The 20,838-nt window shown below is 41.4% G+C and overlaps 1 protein-coding gene across 1 annotated transcript in view; it reads right to left on the reverse strand.

The window, feature by feature from the left end:
- ACSL3 (acyl-CoA synthetase long chain family member 3) overlaps positions 1-20,838 on the reverse strand; it is a 488,476-nt gene that overhangs the window by 356,098 nt on the left and 111,540 nt on the right. Inside the window, exon 2 of the mRNA XM_053709959.1 lies at positions 18,256-18,668. Coding sequence (XP_053565934.1) covers positions 18,256-18,606 — 351 coding nt within the window. The 5' untranslated portion in view covers positions 18,607-18,668. The remainder of the gene's footprint in view (positions 1-18,255; positions 18,669-20,838) is intronic.

Below are 20,838 nucleotides of genomic sequence, written 5' to 3' on the forward strand. Positions count from 1 at the left end.
TGTAGTGTGCTATGGAATATGCAGTTAACCCAACAAATAAACATAATAAGCAAATTAAGTACATAGTTAAACACCATCACCTGGTGTATAAACCAACCCGGTAATCAGTATCTTCTGATGGTATCAACATATAATTGGAGCAGCATCCAATCAACAACCATTATGGACCAAAGATAGAATCACGCCAAGTTCAAGAACCAGGGGATGAGGGGAATACCGCATAGGCTAAAGAACATGTATAGAAAGACAGGCAAACATAGGCAGGAAGCATGAAACCTCAATAACATGTCAGGCATAAGTAAAGTTAATAAAACACAGAAAAATCAAGGTTGGTCCAAGGTTTCTATATCATAAAAGCCCCAAACTCAAACTCAAAAGATCAAACAACACGCTGTATAAATTGTTTGTCTATTTAAATTGATCTAATTAAAACATAACTCCAATTAAGCTCAATTCTATTGATCGGCAAGTTTATCTCATACTATACAGAAAGTAAATTGTACACAAGTGTTTTTATAAATTGTACAAAAGTGTTTTATTAAATTTTAGATACATATACTTTTAAGACATACAATTTTTAGTTTTAAATGAATTAATAGTCGCACACCGGATTCGGGTTACTTTACAAAGGCGACATACATTTATGAATTGAAATTGAATTTACCTCATTTTTGCTATTGTACAAATATCAGTCTTTAAGCTATTGAAAAATCTTTCATGCACAAAAGTTTATTTTATCTAATGCAATTATTAAATAAATGAATTCATTTTAATATCCAGAAACATGTCTTTTGTATTATAAATTATACAGAAATTTACTATACTTTGGTATATATATATATATATATATATATATATATATATATATATATATATATATATATATATATATATATATATATATATATATATATATATATAGAGTCGAATTGAGAACACAGCCAAAATAAGATTAACTTAAATCAAAAAACCTAACCATAAAGCAAATTAAGACTGAGTACATCTCTTCTAGAGCGATCTCAGGCGCACTCCAAAATCAATTCAGCCCCAGGTCCTGAGACAACCACCAGAGAAGAGAAACTCTGGTCTCCTGGTCCAGATGCAGTTGAGGAGATAAGTCTGCATAATCCCCATTCCACTGTTTGAGCATGCATAGTTGCAGTGGTCTGAGGTGTAGACGGGCAAAAGGAACTATGTCCATTGCTGCTACCATGAGTCTGATTACCTCCATACACTGAGCCACTGATGGCCAAGGAATGGAATGAAGAGCTCGGCAAGTGGATAAGAGTTTTAACTTTCTGACCTCCGTCAGAAATATTCTCATTTCTACCGAGTCTATCAGAGTCCCTAGGAAGGAAACTCTTGTAAGAGGGAAGAGAGAACTCTTTTATGTTCAACTTCCATCCGTGAGATGTCAGAAAAGCCAACACAATGTCTGTGTGAGACTTGGCTAGCTTGAAAGTGGACGCCTGAATTAAGATGTCGTCTAGATAAGGCGCCACTGCTATGCCCCGTGGTCGTAGAACCACCAGAAGGGACCCTAGCACTTTTGTGAAAATTTGGCGAGCCGTGGCCAACCCGAAAGTTAGGGCCACAAACTGGTAATGCCTGTTTAGAAAGGCGAATCTGAGGAATTGATGATGATCTCTGTGAATAGGGATGTGTAGATACGCATCATTTAAGTCCACGGTAGTCATATATTGACCCTCCTGGATCAGAGGTAGAATAGTCCGAATAGTCTCCATCTTGAATGATGGAACTTTGAGGAACTTGTTTAGAATTTTGAGATCCAAGACTGGTCTGAAAGTTCCCTCTTTCTTGGGAACCACAAACAGGTTTGAATAAAACCCTAGCCCCTGTTCCTCCTTCGGGACTGGGCGAATCACCCCCATGGTATGTAGGTCTTCTACACAGCGTAAGAACTCCTCTCTCTTTGTCTGGTTTACAGACAATCGAGAAATGTGAAATCTCCCCCTTGGAAGGGAGCCCTTGAATTCCAGAAGATATCCCTGGGAGACAATTTCTAAAGCCCAGGGATCCTGAACATCTCTCGCCCAAGCCTGAGCGAAGAGAGAGAGTCTGCCCCCTACTAGATCCGGTCCCGTATCGGGGGCTACCCCTTCATGCTGTCTTAGAGGCAGCTGCAGGCTTCTTGGCCTGTTTACCCTTCTTCCAAGCATGGTTAGGTCTCCAGACTGACTTGGATTGGGCAAAATTCCCCTCTTGCTTTGTAGCAGAGGAAGCTGAAGCAGGACCACTCTTAAAGTTCCGAAAGGAACGAAAATTATTTTGTTTGGCCCTCATCTTATTTGATCTATCCTGAGGGAGGGCATGACCTTTCCCTCCAGTGATGTCTGAAATAATCTCCTTCAGTTCAGGCCCGAATAGGGTCTTACCTTTGAAAGGAATGTTCAAAAGTTTAGATTTAGATGACACATCAGCAGACCAGGACTTAAGCCATAAAGCCCTGCGTGCTAAAATGGCAAAACCTGAATTCTTTGCCGCTAATTTAGCCAGTTGAAATGCGGCATCTGTAATAAAAGAATTAGCCAACTTCAGGGCCTTAATTCTGTCCATAATCTCCACTAATGGAGTCTCCATTTGAAGAGCCTCCTCTAGAGCCTCAAACCAGAAAGCAGCTGCAGTCGTTACAGGAACAATGCACGCAATAGGTTAGAGAGAAAAACCTTGATGAACAAAAATATTTTCTTCAAAAGACCCTCTAATTTTTTTATCCATAGGATCTTTGAAAGCACAACTGTCTTCGATAGGTATAGTTGTACGTTTAGACAGAGTAGAAATAGCTCCCTCCACCTTAGGAACTGTCTACCATGAGTCCCTTATGGTGTCAGATATGGGAAACATTTTCTTACAAACAGGAGGGGGAGTGAACGGAATACCTGGTCTATCCCACTCCTTAGCAATAATATTCACAATCCTCTTAGGGACTGGAAAAAACATAATTTATGCTTACCTGATAAATTCCTTTCTCCTGTAGTGTGGTCAGTCCACGGGTCATCATTACTTCTGGGATATTAACTCCTCCCCAACAGGAAGTGCAAGAGGATCACCCAAGCAGAGCTGCTATATAGCTCCTCCCCTCTACGTCACACCCAGTCATTCGACCAAGAACCAAACGAGAAAGGAGAAACTATAGGGTGCAGTGGTGACTGGAGTATAATTTAAAAATTTAGACCTGCCATAAAAAACAGGGCGGGCCGTGGACTGACCACACTACAGGAGAAAGGAATTTATCAGGTAAGCATAAATTATGTTTTCTCCTGTTAAGTGTGGTCAGTCCACGGGTCATCATTACTTCTGGGATACCAATACCAAAGCTAAAGTACACGGATGACGGGAGGGACAGGCAGGATCTTTATACGGAAGGAACCACTGCCTGAAGTACCTTTCTCCCAAAAACAGCCTCCGAAGAAGCAAAAGTGTCAAATTTGTAAAATTTGGAAAAAGTATGAAGAGAAGACCAAGTTGCAGCCTTGCAAATCTGTTCAACAGAGGCCTCATTCTTAAAGGCCCAAGTGGAAGCCACAGCTCTAGTGGAATGAGCTGTAATTCTTTCAGGAGGCTGCTGTCCAGCAGTCTCATAGGCTAAACGTATTATCCTACAAAGCCAAAAAGAGAGAGAGGTAGCAGAAGCTTTTTGACCTCTCCTCTGTCCAGAATAAACGACAAACAGGGAAGAAGTTTGGTGAAAATCTTTAGTTGCCTGTAAATAAAATTTCAGGGCACGGACTACATCTAGATTGTGCAGAAGTCGTTCCTTCTTTGAAGAAGGATTCGGACACAATGATGGCACAACAATCTCTTGATTGATATTCTTGTTAGTGACAACCTTAGGTAAGAACCCAGGTTTAGTACGCAGAACAACCTTATCTGAATGAAAAATCAGATACGGAGAATCACAATGTAAGGCTGATAACTCAGAGACTCTACGAGCCGAGGAAATAGCCATTAAAAACAGAACTTTCCAAGATAACAGCTTGATATCAATGGAATGAAGGGGTTCAAACGGAACACCCTGTAAAACATTAAGAACTAAATTTAAGCTCCATGGTGGAGCAACAGTTTTAAACACAGGCTTAATCCTGGCCAAAGCCTGGCAAAAAGCCTGAACGTCTGGAACTTCTGACAGACACTTGTGTAAAAGAATGGACAGAGCTGAGATCTGTCCCTTTAAGGAACTAGCAGATAAACCCTTTTCTAAACCTTCTTGTAGAAAAGACAATATCCCAGGAATCCTAACTTTACTCCATGAGTAACTCTTGGATTCGCACCAATGTAAGTATTTACGCCATATTTTATGGTAAATCTTTCTGGTAACAGGCTTCCTAGCCTGTATTAAGGTATCAATAACTGACTCCGAAAAACCACGCTTTGATAAAATCAAGCGTTCAATTTCCAAGCAGTCAGCTTCAGAGAAATTAGATTTTGATGTTTGAAAGGACCCTGAATTAGAAGGTCCTGTCTCAGAGGCAGAGACCAAGGTGGACAGGATGACATGTCCACTAGATCTGCATACCAGGTCCTGCGTGGCCACGCAGGCGCTATTAGAATCACCGATGCTCTCTCCTGTTTGATCCTGGCAATCAATCGAGGAAGCATCGGGAAGGGTGGAAACACATAGGCCATCCCGAAGGTCCAAGGTGCTGTCAAAGCATCTACCAGGACCGCTCCCGGGTCCCTGGACCTGGACCCGTAACAAGGAAGCTTGGCGTTCTGGCGAGACGCCATGAGATCTATCTCTGGTTTGCCCCAAAGTCGAAGTATTTGGGCAAAGACCTCCGGATGAAGTTCCCACTCCCCCGGATGAAAAGTCTGACGACTTAGGAAATCCGCCTCCCAGTTCTCCACTCCAGGAATGTGGATCGCTGACAGGTGGCAAGAGTGAGACTCTGCCCAGCAAATTATCTTTGATACTTCCATCATCGCTAGGGAGCTTCTTGTCCCTCCTTGATGGTTGATGTAAGCTACAGTCGTGATGTTGTCCGACTGAAACCTGATGAACCCCCGAGTTGTTAACTGAGGCCAAGCCAGAAGGGCATTGAGAACTGCTCTCAATTCCAGAATGTTTATTGGAAGGAGACTCTCCTCCTGAGTCCATGATCCCTGAGCCTTCAGGGAATTCCAGACAGCGCCCCAACCTAGTAGGCTGGCGTCTGTTGTTACAATTGTCCAATCTGGTCTGCTGAATGGCATCCCCCTGGACAGATGTGGCCGAGAAAGCCACCATAGAAGAGAATTTCTGGTCTCTTGATCCAGATTCAGAGTAGGGGACAAATCTGAGTAATCCCCATTCCACTGACTTAGCATGCATAATTGCAGCGGTCTGAGATGTAGGCGTGCAAAGGGTACTATGTCCATTGCCGCTACCATTAAGCCGATTACCTCCATGCATTGAGCCACTGACGGGTGTTGAATGGAATGAAGGACACGGCAAGCATTTTGAAGCTTTGTTAACCTGTCTTCTGTCAGGTAAATCTTCATTTCTACAGAGTCTATAAGAGTCCCCAAGAAGGGAACCCTTGTGAGTGGTAAGAGAGAACTCTTCTCTACATTCACCTTCCACCCATGCGACCTTAGAAATGCCAGTACTAACTCTGTATGAGACCTGGCAGTTTGAAAGCTTGATGCTTGTATCAGAATGTCGTCTAGGTACGGAGCCACCGAAATTCCTCGCGGCCTTAGCACCGCCAGAAGAGAGCCCAGAACCTTTGTGAAGATTCTTGGAGCCGTAGCCAACCCGAAAGGAAGAGCTACAAACTGGTAATGCCTGTCTAGGAAGGCAAACCTTAGATACCGGTAATGATCTTTGTGAATCGGTATATGAAGGTAGGCATCCTTTAAATCCACTGTGGTCATGTACTGACCCTTTTGGATCATGGGTAAGATTGTCCGAATAGTTTCCATTTTGAACGATGGAACTCTTAGGAATTTGTTTAGGATCTTTAAATCCAAGATTGGTCTGAAGGTTCCTTCTTTCTTGGGAACCACAAACAGATTTGAGTAAAACCCTTGTTCGTGTTCCGACCGCGGAACCGGATGGATCACTCCCATTAGTAAAAGATCTTGTACACAGCGTAGAAACGCCTCTTTCTTTATCTGGTTTGTTGACAACCTTGAAAGATGAAATCTCCCTTTTGGGGGAGAGGCTTTGAAGTCCAGAAGATATCCCTGAGATATGATCTCTAACGCCCAGGGATCCTGGACATCTCTTGCCCAAGCCTGGGCGAAGAGAGAGAGTCTGCCCCCCACTAGATGCGTTCCCGGATCGGGAGCCCTCACTTCATGCTGTCTTAGGGGCAGCAGCAGGTTTTCTGGCCTGCTTGCCCTTGTTCCAGGACTGGTTAGGTTTCCAGCCTTGTCTGTATCGAGCAACAGCTCCTTCCTGTTTTGGTGCAGAGGAAGTTGATGCTGCTCCTGCCTTGAAGTTACGAAAGGCACGAAAATTAGACTGTCTAGCCCTAGGTTTGGCTCTGTCTTGAGGCAGGGCATGGCCTTTACCTCCTGTAATGTCAGCAATAATTTCCTTCAAACCGGGCCCGAATAAGGTCTGCCCTTTGAAAGGTATGTTAAGTAATTTAGATTTAGAAGTAACATCAGCTGACCAGGATTTTAGCCACAGCGCTCTGCGTGCCTGAATGGCGAATCCGGAATTCTTAGCCGTAAGTTTAGTTAAGTGTACTACGGCATCAGAAATAAATGAATTAGCTAGCTTAAGGGTTTTAAGCTTGTGTGTAATCTCATCCAATGGAGCTGATTCAAGGGTCTCTTCCAGAGACTCAAACCAAAATGCTGCTGCAGCCGTGACAGGCGCAATGCATGCAAGGGGTTGCAATATAAAACCTTGTTGAACAAACATTTTCTTAAGGTAACCCTCTAATTTTTTATCCATTGGATCTGAAAAGGCGCAGCTATCCTCCACCGGGATAGTGGTACGCTTAGCTAAAGTAGAAACTGCTTCCTCCACCTTAGGGACCGTTTGCCATAAGTCCCGTGTGGTGGTGTCTATTGGAAACATCTTTCTGAATATAGGAGGGGGGTGAGAAAGGCACACCGGGTCTATCCCACTCCTTAGTAACAATTTCAGTAAGTCTCTTAGGTATTGGAAAAACGTCGGTACCGCAAAATATTTATCCAACCTACACATTTTCTCTGGTATTGCAACTGTGTTACAATCATTCAGAGCCGCTAAGACCTCCCCTAGTAATACACGGAGGTTTTCCAGCTTAAACTTAAAATTTGAAATGTCTGAATCCAGTTTATTTGGATCAGATCCGTCACCTGCAGAATGAAGCTCTCCGTCCTCATGTTCTGCAAATTGTGACGCAGTATCTGACATGGCCCTAATATTGTCAGCGCACTCTGTTCTCACCCCAGAGTGATCTCGCTTACCTCTAAGTTCTGGTAATTTAGACAAAACTTCAGTCATAACATTAGCCATGTCCTGTAGTGTGATTTGTAATGGCCGCCCTGAAGTACTCGGCGTTACAATATCACGCACCTCCCGAGCGGGAGATGCAGGTACTGACACGTGAGGCAAGTTAGTCGGCATAACTTCCCCCTCGTTGTTTGGTGAATGATGTTCAATTTGTACAGAATGACTTTTATTCAAAGTAGCATCAATGCAATTAGTACATAAATTTCTATTGGGCTCCACCTTGGCTTTTGCACATATAGCACAGAGATATTCCTCTGAGTCAGACATGTTTAACAAACTAGCAATTAAACTAGCAAGCTTGGAAATACTTTTCACTCAAATTACAGGTAATATGAAAAAACGCACTGTGCCTTTAAGAAGCACAGAAAAAAATTATGACAGTTTAATAATAAGAAACCGGAAAAATTATAACAATCAGATTTTTCCCAGTAAAAGCATAAATTTAGCAAGGATTGCCCCCATTAGCAATGGATAACTAACCCTTAATAGCAGAGAAACAAATGTACAAAATATAAACGTTTTTTATCACAGTCAAAGCACAATCTCACAGGTCTGCTGTGAGTGATTACCTCCCTCAAAATAATTTTTGAAGACCCTTGAGCTCTGTAGAGACGATCCGGATCATGCAGGAAGAGAAAAAGACTTTTGACTGAATTTCTGATGCGTAGCAAAAGCGCCAAAATAGGCCCCTCCCCCTCACCCACAGCAGTGAGGGAAGCTCAGTAAACTGTCTCAAATTAAAATAAACGACAGCCAAGTGGAAAAACAGTGCCCAAAAACAATTTTTCACCCAGTACCTCAGATATTTAAACAATTTAGCATGCCAGCAAAAACATTTAAAATTAAATATCATGAAATGTCATTAAACAGCCTGTTGCTAGACGTTCCCACTGCAAGTAAGGCTAAAGATTATATGCATATAGTATTACCCAGAGAAGTGCCATTCCCCAGAATACTGAAGTGTACACATATATACATAAACAGCCTGATACCAGTTGCTACTACTGCATTTAAGGCTGAACTTACATTATATTGGTATTGGCAGTATTTTCTTAGTCAATTCCATTCCTCAGAAAATAATATACTGCAACATACCTCTTTGCAGGTGAACCTGCCCGCTGTCCCCTGATCTGAAGTTTACCTCACTCCTCAGAATAGCCGAGAACAGCAAAATGAATTTTAGCTACGCCGGCTAAAATCATCCAAAAACTCAGGTAGATTCTTCTTCAAATTCTACCTGAGAAGGAACAACACACTCCGGTGCTGTTTTAAAATAACAAACTTTTGATTGAAGATATAAAAACTAAGTATAATCACCACAGTCCTCTCACACATCATATCTATTAGTTGGGTGCAAGAGAATGACTGGGTGTGACGTAGAGGGGAGGAGCTATATAGCAGCTCTGCTTGGGTGATCCTCTTGCACTTCCTGTTGGGGAGGAGTTAATATCCCAGAAGTAATGATGACCCGTGGACTGACCACACTTAACAGGAGAAATATCAGTGTAAACAGGAACCTCTAAGTATCTATCCATTTTACACAATTTCTCTGGGACCACTATAGGGTCACAATCATCTAGAGTTGCTAATACCTCCCTAAGCAATAAGCGGAGGTGTTCAAGCTTAAATTTAAAGGCCATTGGGGAGAACTAGATGGCGAACCCTCATTTACTTCTGACTGAAAATCATCTATTGCTCTATTTTTAAGTGCTAATATATGTTCTTTATAATTTATAGACATATCAGTACATTTGGGACACATTATAAGAGGGGGTTCCACAATGGCTTCCAAAAATATTGAACAAAGAGTTTCCTTAGTATCAGACATGTTAAACAGGCTAGTAATGAAACAAGCAAGCTTGGAAAACACTGTAATCAAAGTAAATAACACTTAGAAATAAAACGGTACTGTGCCTTTAAGAGAAAAAAAGCTGCACAAGTTCTGCAAAACAGTGTAAAAAAGCAGTAAACGTAACGAAATTTTTACAGTAGTATCTTACAGCCTTAGTAACTTTGCACAATTATGCAAAACATAATTTATGCTTACCTGATAAATTTATTTCTCTTGTAGTGTATTCAGTCCACGGGTCATCCATTACTTATGGGATATATTCCCTTCCCAACAGGAAGTTGCAAGAGGATCACCCAAGCAGAGCTGCTATATAGCTCCTCCCCTCACATGTCATATCCAGTCATTCGACCGAAACAAGACAAGAAAGGAGAAACCATAGGGTGCAGTGGTGACTGGAGTTTTAATTAAAATTTAGATCTGCCTTAAAAGACAGGGCGGGCCGTGGACTGAATACACTACAAGAGACATAAATTTATCAGGTAAGCATAAATTATGTTTTCTCTTGTTAAGTGTATTCAGTCCACGGGTCATCCATTACTTATGGGATACAAATACCAAAGCCAAAGTACACGGATGATGGGAGGGACAAGGCAGGAACTTAAACGGAAAGAACCACTGCCTGTAGAACCTTTCTCCCAAAAACAGCCTCAGAAGAAGTAAAGTGTCAAATTTGTAAAATTTTGAAAAAGTGTGAAGCGAAGACCAAGTTGCAGCCTTGCAAATCTGTTCAACAGAGGCCTCATTCTTAAAGGCCCAGGTGGAAGCCACAGCTCTAGTGGAATGAGCTGTAATTCTTTCAGGGGGCTGCTGTCCAGCAGTCTCATAGGCTAAACGTATTATGCTACGAAGCCAAAAGGAGAGAGAGGTTGCCGAAGCTTTTTGACCTCTCCTCTGACCAGAGTACACGACAAACAGGGAAGAAGTTTGACGAAAATCTTTAGTTGCCTGTAAATAGAACTTCAGGGCACGGACTACGTCCAGATTATGCAAAAGTCGGACATAATGATGGAACAACAATCTCCTGATTGATATTCCTGTTAGAAACTACCTTAGGTAAAAACCCAGGTTTAGTACGCAGAACTACCTTGTCTGAATGGAAAATCAGATAAGGAGAATCACAATGTAAGGCCGATAACTCAGAGACTCTTCGAGCCGAGGAAATAGCCATCAAAAACAGAACTTTCCGAGATAAAAGCTTAATATCAATGGAATGAAGGGGTTCAAACGGAACCCCTTGAAGAACTTTAAGAACCAAGTTTAAGCTCCACGGAGGAGCAACAGTCTTAAACACAGGCTTAATCCTAGCCAAAGCCTGACAAAAAGCCTGGACGTCTGGAACTTCTGCCAGACGTTTGTGTAAGAGAATAGACAGAGCAGAAATCTGTCCCTTTAACGAACCAGCAGATAAGCCCTTTTCTAAACCCTCTTGTAGAAAGGACAATATCCTAGAAATCCTAACCCTACTCCATGAGTAACCCTTGGATTCGCACCAATATAAATATTTACGCCATATCTTATGGTAAATTTTTCTGGTAACAGGCTTCCGTGCCTGTATTAAGGAATCAATAACTAACTCCGAGAAGCCACGCTTTGATAGAATCAAGCGTTCAATCTCCATGCAGTCAGCCTCAGAGAAATTAGATTTGGATGTTTGAAAGGACCTTGTATTAGAAGGTCCTGCCTCAGAGGTAGAAACCATGGTGGACAGGACGACATGTCCACTAGGTCTGCATACCAGGTCCTGCGTGGCCACGCAGGCGCTATCAGAATCACCGATGCTCTCTCCTGTTTGATCTTGGCAATCAGTCGAGGTAGCATCGGAAATGGTGGAAACACATAAGCCATGTTGAAGACCCAAGGGGCTGTCAGAGCATCTATCAGCGCCGCTCCCGGGTCCCTGGACCTGGATCCGTAACAAGAAAGCTTGGCGTTCTGGCGAGACGCCATGAGATCCAGATCTGGTTTGCCCCAACGATGAATCAGTTGAGCGAAGACCTCCGGATGAAGTTCCCACTCCCCCGGATGAAAAGTCTGGCGACTTAGAAAATCCGCCTCCCAGTTCTCCACGCCTGGGATGTAGATCGCCGACAGGTGGCAAGAGTGAGACTCTGCCCAGCGAATTATCTTTGAGACTTCCAACATCGCTAGGGAACTCCTGGTTCCCCCTTGATAGTTGATGTAAGCCACAGTCGTGATGTTGTCCGACTGAAATCTGATGAACCTCAGTGTTGCTAACTGAGGCCAAGCTAGAAGAGCATTGAATATTGCTCTCAACTCCAGAATATTTATTGGGAGGAGTTTCTCCTCCTGAGTCCATAATCCCTGAGCCTTCAGGGAGTTCCAGACTGCGCCCCAACCTAGAAGGCTGGCATCTGTTACAATCGTCCAATCTGGCCTGCGAAAAGTCATACCCTTGGACAGATGGACCCGAGAAAGCCACCAGAGAAGAGAATCTCTGGTCTCTTGGTCCAGATTTAGCAGAGGGGACAAATCTGAGTAATCCCCATTCCACTGACTTAGCATGCATAATTGCAGCGGTCTGAGATGCAGGCGCGCAAATGGCACTATGTCCATTGCCGCTACCATTAACCCGATTATTTCCATGCACTGAGCCACTGACGGGCGTGGAATGGAATGAAGGACACGGCAAGCACTTAGAAGTTTTGATAACCTGGACTCCGTCAGGTAAATTTTCATCTCTACAGAATCTATAAGAGTCCCTAGAAAGGAGACTCTTGTGAGTGGTGATAGAGAACTCTTTTCCACGTTCACTTTCCACCCATGTGACCTCAGAAATGCCAGAACTATCTCTGTATGAGACTTGGCCATTTGAAAGCTTGACGCCTGTATCAGGATGTCGTCTAGATACGGAGCCACCGCTATGCCTCGCGGTCTTAGAACCGCCAGAAGTGAGCCCAGAACCTTTGTAAAGATTCTCGGGGCCGTAGCCAACCCAAAGGGAAGATCTACAAACTGGTAATGCCTGTCTAGAAAGGCAAATCTTAGGTACCGATAATGATCTTTGTGAATCGGTATATGAAGGTAGGCATCCTTTAAGTCTACTGTGGTCATGTATTGACCCTCTTGGATCATGGGTAGGATGGTTCGAATAGTTTCCATTTTGAATGATGGAACTCTTAGGAATTTGTTTAAGATTTTTAGGTCCAAGATTGGTCTGAAGGTTCCCTCTTTCTTGGGAACCACAAACAGATTTGAGTAAAACCCTTGCCCTTGTTCCGTCCGCGGAACTGGGTGGATCACCCCCATTACTAAGAGGTCTTGCACACTGCGTAGAAATGCCTCTTTCTTTATTTGGTTTGCTGATAACCTTGAAAGATGAAATCTCCCTTGTGGAGAAGCTTTGAAGTCCAGAAGATATCCCTGAGATATGATCTCCAACGCCCAGGGATCCTGGACATCTCTTGCCCAAGCCTGGGCGAAGAGATATAGTCTGCCCCCCACTAGATCCGTTTCCGGATAGGGGGCCCTCTCTTCATGCTGTCTTAGGGGCAGAAGTAGGCTTTCTGGCCTGCTTGCCCTTGTTCCAGGGCTGGTTAGCTTTCCAGCCCTGTCTGTAACGAGCAACAGGTCCTTCCTGTTTTGGAGCGGAGGAAGTTGATGCTGCTCCTGCCTTGAAGTTACGAAAGGCACGAAAATTAGACTGTTTGGCCTTTGGTTTGGCCCTGTCCTGAGGAAGAGTATGACCCTTACCTCCAGTAATGTCAGCAATAATTTCTTTCAAGCCGGGCCCGAATAAGGTCTGCCCTTTGAAAGGAATATTAAGCAATTTAGATTTAGAAGTCACGTCAGCTGACCAGGATTTAAGCCATAGCGCTCTGCGCGCCTGGATGGCGAATCCGGAGTTCTTAGCTGTTAGTTTGGTTAAAGGTAAAGGTCTTAAGGTAACCTAATTTTTTATCCATTGGATCTGAAAAAGCACAACTATCCTCCACCGGGATAGTGGTACGTTTAGCTAAAGTAGAAACTGCTCCCTCCACCTTAGGGACCGTCTGCCATAAGTCTCGAGTGGTGGCGTCTATTGGAAACATTTTTCTAAATATCGGAGGAGGGGAAAAGGGCACACCGGGTCTATCCCACTCCTTGCTAATAATTTCTGTAAGCCTTTTAGTTATAGGAAAAAAGTCAGTACACACCGGTACCGCAAAGTATCTATCCAACCTACATATTTTCTCTGGAATTGCAACCGTGTTACAATCATTCAGAGCCGCTAATACCTCCCCTAGCAATACACGGAGGTTCTCAAGCTTAAATTTAAAATTAGAAATCTCTGAATCCGGTCTCCCTGGATCAGATCCGTCACCCACAGAATGAAGCTCTCCGTCCTCATGTTCTGCAAATTGTGACGCAGTATCAGACATGGCTCTCACATCATCAGCGCGCTCTGTCCTTAACCCAGAGCTATCGCGCTTGCCTCTTAATTCAGGCAATTTAGATAATACCTCTGTCATAACAGCAGCCATGTCTTGCAAAGTGATTTGTATGGGCCTCTCTGATGTACTTGGCGCCACAATATCACGCGCCTCCTGAGCGGGAGGCGAAGGTACTGACACGTGAGGAGAGTTAGTCGGCATAACTTCCCCCTCGTTGTCTGGTGATAATTTCTTTACAGATATAAATTGACTTTTATTCAAAGTGACATCAATACATTTAGTACACATATTTCTGTGGGGCTCCACATTGGCCTTCAAACATAGTGAACAAACAGATTCATCTGTGTCAGACATGTTTAAACAGACTCGCAATGAGACTAGCAAGCTTGGAAAATCCTTTCAAATAAATTTACAAGCAATATAAAAAACGCAACTGCGCCTTTAAGAAGCACAAAAAATCGTCACAGTTGAAATAACAATGAACCAAATCAGTTATAGCAACCAAATTTTCACAGTAAATGTATTAAGTTAGCAAAGCATTGCACCCACTAGCAAATGGATGATTAACCCCTTAATACCCAAAAACGGATAATCAATTTAACAATTAACGTTTTTATCACAGTCAAACACACTGTCACAGATCTGCTGTGACTGATTACCTCCCTCAAAATGAATTTTGAAGACCCCTGAGCTCTCTAGAGACGTCCTGGATCAAGGAGGAAGAAGCAGGAAGACTGAAACTGAATTTTTACTGCGCAAAAAAGCGCTAAAATAGGCCCCTCCCACTCATATTACAACAGTGGGAAACCTCAGTTAACCGTTTCTATGTAGAAATAAACGACAGCCATGTGGAAAATCCTGCCCCAAAAGATTTATCACCAAAGTACCTCACAAAAAACGAATAACATGCCAGTAAACGTTTTAAACATGCACTTTAAAAGTTAGGTAGTGTTATTAATAAGCCTGCTACCAGTCGCTTCTACTGCAGTTAAGGCTCATACATTACTTCAGTATTAACAGTATTTTCTTAGTCAAATTCCATTCCTTAGAAAATTACTTATTGTACATACATTCATCAGCCTGATACCAGTCGCTACTGCATTTAAGGCTGTACTTACATTACATCGGTATCAGCAGTATTTTCTTAGTCAATTCCATTCCTTAGAAAAATAATTTACTGTACATACCTTGTTTGCAGGATTCCCCACACGCTATTCCTTTCTGAAAGTTACCCCACTCCTCAGAATGTGCGAGAACAGCCAGTGGATCTTAGTTACTTCTGCTAAGATCATAGAAAACGCAGGCAGATTCTTCTTCCAAATACTGCCTGAAAACAAACAGCACACTCTGGTGCCATTTAAAATAACAAACTTTTGATTGAAGAAATAAACTAAGTATAAAAAACACCACAGACCTCTCACAATGTCCTATCTAGTTGAGTTGCAAGAGAATGACTGGATATGACATGTGAGGGGAGGAGCTATATAGCAGCTCTGCTTGGGTGATCCTCTTGCAACTTCCTGTTGGGAAGGGAATATATCCCATAAGTAATGGATGACCCGTGGACTGAATACACTTAACAAGAGAAAAAAACAATTAACCCCTTAATGGCAAAACCGGATTGAAAAAAAACGACAAAACCGGTAAAAAAAAGACTTTCAGCACCTTGCCACAGCTCTGCTGTGGCGCCTACCTGCCCTTCAGAACGATTTGTGGGGAAAAAAAAACTCCTTTACAGCCCTCAAACACAGCAGGAACCTCTAGAAAAGCAGTTGGATGACTCTTAAGGAAAAGAAACTGCGCAACTGAGGCGCGAAAATAGGCCCCTCCCACCTCACTCGATGTTTTGAGGCCTATTAGAAAAACACCTGAGTGTCTCTTAATTAACTATGTGGGTTAAAAAAAACTAACATAAGCCACAATGACCCCTTTAGTCCCTTCAAAAAACGTTATAATTGCATCATTTACTGAACAAACAAAAAACGTTTTTCCTAACAGTGTCACCAGTAAAAAATGAGCCCTTCAAGTAAGCTGAAATTCCTATTCCAAGTGTCTGAAAACAGCTTACCCTTTCCCCATGGGGATATTGCCAGCCTTTTCTAGAATAAACACAGTCTGTCTAGAAAAACATAGACTGAACATACCTCATATGCAGCATAGCATGCAAACCGTTCTCCCAACTGAAGTTTTCCTGTACTCTTCAGGCTTTGTGAGAACAGCAGTGGATCTTAGTTACAAAGTGCTAAGATCATAATCCTCCTTGCAGAAATCTTCATCTCTTTTTTTGCCAAAGAGTAAATAGTACACACTGGCACCATTTAAAAAAAACAAACTTTTGCTTGAGAAATAAAAAAACTAACATTTTTGTCACCACACTCGCTCTGCACTTCCTAGTTACTTAGAGTAGGCAAAGAGAATGACTGGGGGTGGAGCTAAGGGGGGAGCTATATAGGCTGCTCTGCTGTGGGTGCTCTCTTTGCCACTTCCTGTAGGGGAGGAGAATATCCCACAAGTAAGGATGAATCCGTGGACTCGATACATCTTACAAGAGAAATATCCATCACCGGTTGTTACGCCCGTTGACGAAGGTGCAGGCTAGTACAGCACTAGTCGTCATAGGTGACAGTGGGCGGGGTTATAAATCACATACCCTCACGGTTTTTAAACCACAGAGATTAATCACTGTTTAAAACCGCATTCGCGATTAATCGTGCAGCCCTAGTCCCAAGACTATAGATATATATTTTTCATATATATTAAAGTAATAACTTAAAGTGAAAGTCAATTCTAGCATTTTTGAAACGCTAGGATTGACTTTTGAAACAAATGAAGGGGACTTACTTCATGTAGAAAGCTCCTTTGTTTCAATCAATCTCCGTTCTTAGCTGCTACAGCAGCCCACGGCAAAAAAATATTTTGTTAAGAGGTGACGTTTGCACCTCTTAGCCAATAGCCGTATAGTAAATCCGGCTCCCAAGGGCGCCAAACCAGATTTGCCACACGGCTATTGGCTAATAGATGAAAACGTCACCTCTTAAGCCTAACAGCGTTCTGCCGAGGGCTGCCTGAGCAGCTAAGAACGGCGACCGCTTGAAACAAATAAAGCTTTCTACATGAAGTATCTTTTTTTTTTTCCAATAGTCAATCCTAGCGTTTCAAAAATGCTAGGATTGACTTTACTTTAAGAGGCTTATAAGAGGCTTATAAGAGTGCCAAATAATAAAAAAAAAAAAGTACTTACCAATAGGCATCCTACTACTGGAGGAAACCAGTAGGAAGCCAAAACCATTGCTGAAACATAACAGTAGAGGATCAGAAATAGGAGTATATCGAGGACCCAACAAGAAGAGGCAAAGGACAAGTCCCTGCAACACCTGTGGAAGTATTGTTACCAATTCCTAACAGGTAAAAAATATGCCACTACCCATACCTCCATCAACAACTGCACTCTGAGGGGAAATGGAACTTAAACTGAGAACCCCTCTCACTGAAGAATCAAATGCACATCTTCATTCTTCACATTTCTCCAGGGAGCTCTTGGGGTTTGGGAATCTTTGCCTCCTCCAAGTGGCAGGGAAGAGTAATTCCCAGGAGTAATGGATTGTGTACTCCCACCAACTGTATGAAATAAATTAAAGGGACAGTTTACTCAAAAACTTTTTCCCCTTTAACTTGTTCCCAATGATCCACTTTACCTGCTGGAGTGTATTAATCGTTTATAAGTATTTCCTTTACCCTTATATTGGTATCTGAAATAGTTGACTTAGCCTGTAGTATCCCCGTCTATTCTGCATGTTTCTGACCCAAGGTCCAAGCTAAAGATAAGCTAAGCTGCGTAAACACAACCAACAGAAGAAATGACACTCCCAGTGGGGTATAGAAGATATAAGGTAAAACAATTTTAATTTCCATTGTTCTCTTCAAATATTTGTCTTTGGACAGATATAAGATAAAGAAGCATGTATATGTACACAATGTGATAAAGTAATGAGATCTGACTATACCTACAAGCTCAACCCATTTTATTAGGTTGCGGCTTCAAAACACAAAATCAGCTATTTAATATACACAAATAAACCTTAAAAAGCAAATTCTCATACATTTTATACTCTACAGTTGATAATAAAAGTAATTGGATTGACAATTTTACAGTATACTGTCCCTTCACGATCTCCTTATTTTATCACTGTCTGTACACACAAATGTTTCCTTATCTTATCTCAGCTGTATACCTATGCTAAGTATTGGATATAATAAAGCTTTGTTAAGTATAGAAACTTTATAATATAGATAGGGATACCACAGGCAAAATCAGCTATTTCAAACGCTTAAATAAAGGTGAATTGTCCATTTGTAACCAATTTAATACAGTCCAGCAGGTAAAATGGATAAATGTAAACAAATTAAAAGGGAGACACTGCCCACTGTCCCATTAACCTCCAATTCTTTTACTACACTTCCCCCTTTTCCATATCATTTTCTAGGCTTATAACCGTAATCATCATCATTATTTGGAAGAAGTCTAGTTTTAAAAACTAAATATAAATGTTACTCACCTTTTTGAAAATTTTTCCGTTAGGCTGCACCTCATCTTCCTCTATTATCACTTCCCTAGTTCCAAGACAGTTTTTGTCTTTAAACTTGTCTGTAGCATATTTAAAAACCTTATCCAGCGTATCACAACCAGGGTAAAGAGAGGAGGCCAGGGTGTTGAAGCTGTCCACGGATCGGTAAGGGTTTCCTGGATTGTCTTTCAAAGGTTTAGCTTTTACCCGATTTGCAAGGCTCTGCCTCTCTCTTGCACCTGAGAGTAAGAACCAGGGAACAAATGAAATAATGCCATAAAGCCACATCAGGAAATGCAGGATGTTGCGAAGGACTGGATTAATATCTTCCCTTATCTCCATTTTAGAAGATGTGGGGGAATGCCACAAGAAGAAAACCGTTCACTGAGAGAAGATGGATAGACCTGGAGGAAAACAACATTTTAAAAAAATGGTTACACGAGCAAAATCACTATTTAAATGAGACTTTAAAGCCATAATAAAAAGGGAGTACACATAGCCTTACTTTACAAATTGCAAACTGGCTATCAATAGTTTTGTTTTTTTTCAAATATTTTCACTGCTTGTGGAATTTACGCTTTGGTTATGATAGTTTACATAAATCCATTAAATGCCTATTTAACATAAGGTAAACATTGGATTATGTCCCTCAATGATTTAATCAATCAAAAGCACACTCAATTCATTCCAGTAGTCCTCAGGATCCATAAAACACAGTAAAACTGCCATAAAAAAAAAAAAGACACTGCAAAAATACTTTTGAGCAAAAACGACATACATTTTAGCCAATCAGTGCTGACTCCTAGGTAACTACACGGGTGTGAGCACAATTTTATCTATATGTCACACGTGAACCAACACCCTCTAGCTGTGAAAAACTGTCAAATTTTATTCAGATAAGAGGCAGCCTTTAAGGGCTTAGAAATTAGTTGAAAGCTAAACCTAAGTAGTCTTATATGCTAAGAATATCAAGAGAACAAAGCAAATGATGATAAAAATACATTGGAAAGTTGTTTAAAATTGCATGCCCTATCTGAAAATGTAATTCTGACTAGACTGTCCCTTTAAGTTGGACAAGCCTACTCTCAAAATTTGTTTTATTTACCAGCATGCTCAGATATTGTATGTCCTCCATGCTATTTTCAAAGAAACAGCAAAATTCTGCCAACCACCACTACATGACAAATAGAATTGTCTGCCCTTTCCGTCATTGCATGCAGAGTTAAAAGGAAAATAAACAAATCACACTGTGGTTTCCTGCCAGATATTGATGGGGTATAAAGAAGGAACGTTCTTTAAAAAAGAGAAATCAGAATGTAATATAATGACCTAAAGAAAACACTTAAAGACTCTACATCATCAGCAAGAAGCAATGGCTAACTGGGCCAGGAAACAAAGACCTGAACATTCCTACATGTATGTGTGTGTGGGTGGGTGGTAATATGCAGTGCAAGTGTACTGTGTCTTTAATGTGTAGCAGACTTTCTTACTGTAAGCTGTATAGCTTTCAAGAATCTACTTTCAAGATATTATTATGGTCTCCTCAGAGAAGTAGATTTTAGTTCTCTAGCAAAAGCGGGTATAGAAAATATCAAGTGACTTGTGCAATGTTTGAGAGTGAAAATTGTATACTTTTTTTAAAGGCACATTCAAACGCAAAAAAAGAACTACTCAGTGCATGTAATTGAATTACTGACACTATCATATTGTGCATTATCCTTGCAAAGTCGTTAAACACATAGGTAAAGCCATATTTGCTGCCCATCACTGGCTGTGTCCTGCTTAGGAGCTGTAACATGTGACTGACATTCCTGGCTGGTTAATTAGCCTTATAATGTTTGACGCTCCCGAGTGGCACTTAACCCCTTTAAGGACAATAAAACAAAAGTTAACTAGGATTGGTAATACCAAAACTACCCACACTAAAGCAAAAATGGCATGCTCTAAATTTGTTAGACTGTACCTTAAACACAAACTGTTTTTTTTTACATTGTTTAAAGCCTGAAATCCATGGTTTTCATTAGTAAGTGCAAGAAGAAAGTCTAGAACAATGTATTATATATTTCATAGTTTCATTAGTGAATTTGGTGTTCGTAACCGTTCCTTAATATAGAATTAATGCTGCAGAGCTTTAGAAATTACCTGAGTATGAAATAATATCAACCGTTAATAATGAAGGTCACATTTTGTATGGAGCACTGGCTAATTAAAAGGATTTGTACATCTGTCAGTCTATAAAGTGCACTGCTGACACATTATGTGTAAGCTTTTTGATAAGCAAATCGAGCACTTTGGAGACTACATGAGCAAGAATCCATGCTGCTAGATATGGCACAGGTGTCGTTACCAACAGAAAAATATATAAAAAGGTACAATCTCAAATATAACCCACCAAGAGAAGACCAAGGTGGGGGGTGTAAATTTCTATTTTTTTCATTTATTTTAAATGTGTATAAAGACCAGCACTCACTTCGTAAAAACAGAATATTATTCAGCAAATAAGTTCTACAAGCCAAATGAGAAAAAGGTTAAAAAAAAAAAAAAATAACTTAAAGGGACATGAAACCCAGTTTT

This window comes from Bombina bombina, chromosome 4 (assembly GCF_027579735.1).
Source record: "Bombina bombina isolate aBomBom1 chromosome 4, aBomBom1.pri, whole genome shotgun sequence".
NCBI lineage: Eukaryota > Metazoa > Chordata > Amphibia > Anura > Bombinatoridae > Bombina > Bombina bombina.